Genomic DNA, 6,275 nt, shown 5'->3' with positions numbered 1-6,275 from the left:
ACCACCTGGGGTGACGAGGAACAATGGTAATAAGCTGATGGAGAATAGGTTTAGGTTAGAGATCAGAAGGCAATATTTTACAGTTAGGGTGGCCAAAATCTGGAACCAACTTCCCAGGGAAGTGGTCCTCGCCCCTACCTTTGGCAAATTCAAAAGGAGGTTGGATGATCACCTGTCTCGGGTCTTGTGAACCCAGCATTCGTTCCTGCCTGTGGCAGGAGGTCAGGCTAGATGATCTGTTCGGGTCCCTCCTGACCCTAGTTACTATGAAACTATGAAACTGATGCAAGACTGATTTGCAGCTGAGAAGCCCTGCCCTACAATGCCCCTTTGTGTACAGGTGATTCGCTCATTCTTTGCTTTTAAGAGTGTTGATAGTGGTTAGCTTTGATACAACAGCATAATGGCAAGAGCATTCACAGTCTGAGGCACGTGTTCATTTAATTGTGCAACGGGATCTGACCCCTAATCCGAAGAATTGTGGCACCTGCTATGCCACGTGTGCACGGCAGGACACACTCCCAGGCTCCCCCTGAACCAGCAAGTTGAAAGCCAGGCACCTGCAGCCTGACTGAACCTGAGCAGTCTCAGGGCATGTTCTCCAGGGTCAAGAAATTAATAGCATCACAAAAACAGGATGCTACACTTTAAACTTAAAAGTGTAGCAGAGTAACCAGAGCCAGCTCAACAACTCCAGTGCAATCCTGTAACTAGGATTGACAATCAGAGCTAATTGTCAGTCCCAGCCCCAGGACTGCACTGGAGCTGGTTCCAGACTTGTGTGGTTACTGGGGCTGGGCCCAACAAATGTAGATCCCAGCCCCAGGAGTACACTGGAACTGGTTGAAGAGTCTGGTGTGACCCTGGGCTGAGAACCTGCTTACTGGCACCCCCAGCCCCAAACCAAGCCCCTTTGTAACCTCACATAAGGTCTATTCCAAAACTGAAAAGAATGCCCTAAACATCAATGGGCAGATCACTGCTGACCCCGATGAGTCAGGAAACCAGAAAGTAAGTTTAGAGACTGCCAAGTACTGTCCATAGACAAGTCTCTCTGCTGCCCCCTGCTGCCACCATCACACATCAAAAGAAACAGCGGAGAACAAGAGACAGAGACTGAACACCAGACAGGGCTTGGGGTGAAAAGAGAGTTCAGGCGGAGTAGTGAAAGACATGTACATAAAACCCTACATAACTCCCATTTCTCCCTCCACAGACTCATGGCCCCTTCCTTCCTTACACATCTTCTTCCACAAACAGCTGCTGGCAGAAGAATCTAAGCCATTCCCTGGTACTGCACACACATTAATACACTGCTGCATCACTGGCCTTACAGCTCAGCCTACATCAGGGCTGTCCAACTTCTGAGTGACCAGGCACTGCAGGCCCCCCAGCCACATGCTGTGCCAGCTGCACACACCACAGAGCAAACTCCTGTCCCCCTCTCCCCTCTGCTGCACTGCACGAGCCATCTTTGCTACAATGCAGGTGCCCCAACAGCATGCAACATGATTATGCAATGTAGGCATACCCTTAAATCCCCTGGTACCCACGAGCAAAGATTGATGTCACAGACTTAGTAACTAAAATGTAAAGAAGTTCAGTAATTCTCTGTAATATTTGCTACCTGTGTAGCGTCCTGGTTCTGTTTGTCCAGTTCTTCCAATTCTGCTGTTAGAGTTTCACGTTCAGAAATACTTTCATTGAATTCATGCTCCTTCCTCTCCAAGTCTTGCCTTAACTGATTTAATTCCAAAGTCTGATCTTCAGTTGATGCAGGTGTAACATCTGCATTTTTTTGCTGGAAGTCCAACAGTTCCTTCTGAAGTTCTTCCTTAAGTTGAACATAAAGATACATTCTGAATACTGGATTTTAGCTTGCTAAAGTACAGAAACCCTAAAAAAGGTTACTTGAATTCTAGCCCAATTAAGACAAGGTTCTTTGAGTGAATCTGATATCTTTTATTAGACCAGCTTAAATAGTTGGAAAAAATTTTAAGCAAGCTTTTGGGTTTAAAAACCCTTTGTCAGGCTGAAGAAGTTTCTGCAGTTGGTGTGCATTCTTCATTCATTCTAAAGAATATGTCTCATTAATATATGCTTATCTTTTCATCACAAAGATACCAAAACAACTTATACCTGTACACAAGAGTCACATTACCCATAAGTTAAATAGAAATATATCTACCTCTTCAGGACATATTCTCAGGGGAGTAAAATTTCATAGTTCCATAATAGATGTGCCCTAGGTGCGGAGCAAACTACATGACAGAGGAAGAAAGGAAGAAAAACGCCATGGGAGTTTTAAGTCAGGTCAGACTGCATATTCAGTATCTAGGAGTGACATCCAATGTGCTGCACAGCTCCACTTAAGTTACCTAACTGCATCAGCTGGAAGCTGTGCAACAGTATTGGTACTGGGGCTGTGCAAAGCTTTGGTCACTGGTTTGATTTGGCGGCCAAATCTCCGAATCCAAATCAAATCAGAAGACCCTTTAATCTCTCCGAATCGAATCGGAACCCTCCGAATCGATTCAGAGAGATTTGATGATTCAGACATAGACACAGCTTTAAATGTTTTTTCTACGTTCTCAAGGTACCAGGTGGCTCGTGAATGCTGAGATGGTGGGGCAGATGGAGCATCTCACAGGAGCACAGGGGGGTCCCTGGCGCAATCAGCGGCAGATCCGGAAGTGGACCAGAAGCACTTCCAGGTCCACCGCAGAGTGCACAGGGGACCTCCCCCCAGTGGACTGGTGCCTCCTGGGTCCCCCCACAGCCGATTGCCAAGCTGGGGGGATCGCAGGGGGTGGGGTCTGACACCCAGCACGCGGGCCCCCACCATGCTCCTGTGGGACGCTCCATCTGCCCCACCATCTTAGCATTCATGAACTGTGCCTGGTACCTCAAGGTATGTAGAAAAAACATTTGAAGCTGTCTATGACCGAATTGCTGATTCTCCGAACCAGCACTGAATCTTCAGATTCAGATTTGGCATAATCGAATTGGGACAGTGATCCGAATAAATTAATCAAATCACCGTCTCCCGAAGCGGGCCAAATCCGAATCCAAATCAAATACAGTATGCTTCACACACCCCTAATCGGTATGACACGGAAGTGCACTACTTCACACTGTTACACATCACTGCAAAAAGTGAACTCCCTGCACAGTACAGAGAGCTGCACTGCTTTCAGCTGAAGTTAGAATACACTCAGTGGCATAGCATTTCTGAGGGTACCACTGCCAATAACGATAAAATTGTTCTCTAGAATTAGTCTTTGTATTTACACAGGGCAAAGTGGATTCCAGGCCCACAGACCTACCAGGCACATAGTCCTCCCAGTAAACTAAATTGAACTCTAGGTATTTTGTAATGATCAAATATTGAGGAACTCCTGTCAAAAGTTAACCAGCATTTCCAGGAGAATCTTTGCTCCATCCTGGTACTTAGCAAGCTGTGACATGCTGTACCCTAATAACCTACTTGCAGAAAAATACTTTTTTGGACCTATGGTGCAATATTATAAACTGTCTCTGCTACAGCAGGTTGCCTGGATGGGGTGAAAATAAGGGAAAACAGGTTTGGAAAAATACAATGCAATGCCACATTGGAAGATAAACCATGTTTAAATAAACACTGGTAGAAAGCTACATCTATAGGGCCAGCAATACTGGTTTAAATGTCAACACCCAAAAGGAATATAATATTGAAGGAAATTCTAAAAAGTGGTCAACATTAAAATGCAATATACATCAGTTTCTGGCAGGTAGTATTTATAACATAAGCAAAATGTTCATGCCACATTAACTAATAGACTTTTTGCTGTTAGCAGGTTAGTGGAAGAGACAAATATAGTGACAAAACAACTCAGAATCACTTACGTTAATGCAAGTGTTTAACTGAAACAATTACATTTTAACATAAGAATTTATGATACTTCCATGTATATGTTTGAAAGATAAATATATTTTAGGTGATGTTATATTTGCACACACCTTTTTGTCCAAATGCAGGGATGACAGACATGGTTTTCTAAATAGAATTTTAAGGCAAATTTGAAAACTTTAAAACAGAATAACGAAAATATATGCATGCGAGTGTATGTACAATGTTTGATAGAGAAAAATGCTTTAGTTCCCATTTCCTCTGATGCAGAAAAGTGTACATAAAACTAAAAGCACAAAAGTTCCAACAAACATACCTTCTCTTTCCTTAGCTTATGATTTTCTTCTTTTAGGACTTGTATATCTGTTTTAACTTCTGGAAAATCTTCTGCACCTATGAAACTGTCAGCCTATAAAAAAAGGAATTCATAAAAATCAAAATTTTCAAATGAATTACGATCTTATGAGTATTCTGTATTACAAAAGAGCATACAAAAATGAAAAATGAAAACATCAGAGCTATCTGAAAATGGGTGATATTTTAGGTCCTAAAAACACTCTAGAAGTCTAAATGTGAGTTCTTGGTGGACTCAAATCCATAAATATATATGCTGTGTAAAACTGAACAGTAACCTGTTGCTTGAAGTTCCAGTACTTCCTTTTAACAAAGCAGGTTATGTAATCAGATTAAGTATGTCTTCCCTATCCATTCTATGTCCAGTCTCTAAACTATTAGTCTGACACTAGCCAGCTGCTCATCAAGAGTGATAGGTGGGGGGAGGGTGGGAAGGAGCACTGCCACCCACCGCCCGTGCTGCTGCCATTCCGCCTCTGGCCCCAGGCGCCCCCTCCTCACCCCTCCGCGGCACCACCACTTCCCAGGTCTGGGGGAAGCTTGCACGTGGCAGCCGCAGCCACCACCCAACAGCCCGCACTGCCACCGCTGCAAATCCAGTTATGCGCAACCCTCTCCCCAACTGCCCTCCCTCCGTCCCTCCTGGCTGTTCTTGGGGCCTGGCAGTGGCGGTGGGGCACCACCACTGTGCTCTCCCATCCACTTCCCACTTCCCTCCCCCCTTCTCCACCTCCCTGCCAGCTTTTGTTGGGGCCCGGCAGTGGCAGTGAAGTCAGAGTGGAGCAGCGAGGCCAGCACTGCACCGTCAGCCCCCCGTGCTGCTGCCCCCCAAAGAACAGGGCCAAGGCGGGTTGGGGGGGCAAGGCCAGCCCTGCCCCACCCCCCCCACTCTGTCCCCACTGTCCTGGCGACGCTCCACTGTCCCAGTCCGTCACTGCCATTGCCCTTCATGACTAACGGGGGGGAGGCATGTGGGGACAGAGCACCACCACCCAGTGCTGCCACTCTGCCTCTGGCCCCATGCACCAGAGTGGGGAGGCAAAGCCAGCACCACTGGCCTCACTCCCCGCTCTGTCCCCACCATCATGGCAATGCTCTGCCATCGTCCTCTGCCTCCAAGGAGCAGGGCAGGGGGTGGGAGGAGGGGGCGAGGCCAGCATTGCTGGCCCCTCAGTTACCAGTGTCATGGCAGCACTCTGCCGTATGTGCCTGTCTGTGAAGAGCACTCTGATTGGTTATTTCAGTCAGCATTGTGATTGGCTGCCGAGACAACCAATCAGAGTGCAAAAAAAGCATTACAGACAGACAGACAGACAGACTAAAGCTTTTATTATATTAGATTATTTCCTTGATTACCACAATAGAACATGCACTGAAATAAAAAAACGTTAAAAAAAATCTGTAGTAAAAAACAATTTCAAGAGATTGTGTTCTGCTTCATAGTTAGTTTTATTATTACAACTTTAGTGTTGGCATCATTCAGAGATCATTTACCTGCTTTAAGCTATTAAGTCTCAGTATTTCTTTTTCTGCATCTGTAAAAACACCAAGAAAATTTATTATTTTTTAATGAAAATTAGAAGATGAAGTAACAAAAACCAAATTAACATGCCCAGGCAATACTCCTAGCCTACACCATGAACATGTCATAACAGTGAGGAAACAAATTAGTAACAACAAAATAAGTTTTATTAGTCCTAAGTTAGAATCTAAGGTGACAGGGTACAATATATGTTCCTAACACTGCTTATCAGTGAGCTTGTCTGTAAAAAGTTAACTCTGAATGAACCTTTAAGACGCTTTTTTTCCTTATTAAATTCCAAAGATGATGTTGCTTAAAAGGAACAGACTAAATATTTGACCATTGTATAGCCCATACCATCTGGGCACAGACTGTTTGCATGTTGTGGGCATGATGCCAATGACTTCCCAGACTGAGTGCCTTGAAAGGCCCATAAATAATAGGCTCCATAATCCTCTCAATATTCACTTTTGAGAAGATTCAATATGGGGACCATCCATGGCTCTTTCC

General features: G+C 44.9%; 1 protein-coding gene across 3 annotated transcripts in view; it reads right to left on the bottom strand.

Moving 5' to 3' along the window:
• TRIP11 (thyroid hormone receptor interactor 11) overlaps positions 1 to 6,275 on the bottom strand; it is a 62,061-nt gene that overhangs the window by 34,929 nt on the left and 20,857 nt on the right. For 2 of the 3 annotated variants that reach the window (XM_025193846.1, XM_025193844.1), the window contains exons 8-10: positions 5,738 to 5,778; positions 4,206 to 4,298; positions 1,628 to 1,834 (exon numbers count right to left, since the gene is read on the bottom strand). In XM_025193846.1, coding sequence (XP_025049631.1) covers positions 1,628 to 1,834; positions 4,206 to 4,298; positions 5,738 to 5,778 — 341 coding nt within the window. The remainder of the gene's footprint in view (positions 1 to 1,627; positions 1,835 to 4,205; positions 4,299 to 5,737; positions 5,779 to 6,275) is intronic. The other variant, XM_025193845.1, reaches the window with a different exon arrangement.

This window comes from Alligator sinensis, unplaced genomic scaffold (assembly GCF_000455745.1).
Source record: "Alligator sinensis unplaced genomic scaffold, ASM45574v1 scaffold645_2, whole genome shotgun sequence".
Taxonomy (NCBI): domain Eukaryota; kingdom Metazoa; phylum Chordata; order Crocodylia; family Alligatoridae; genus Alligator; species Alligator sinensis.
This window is presented reverse-complemented; position numbering and strand designations above follow the sequence as displayed.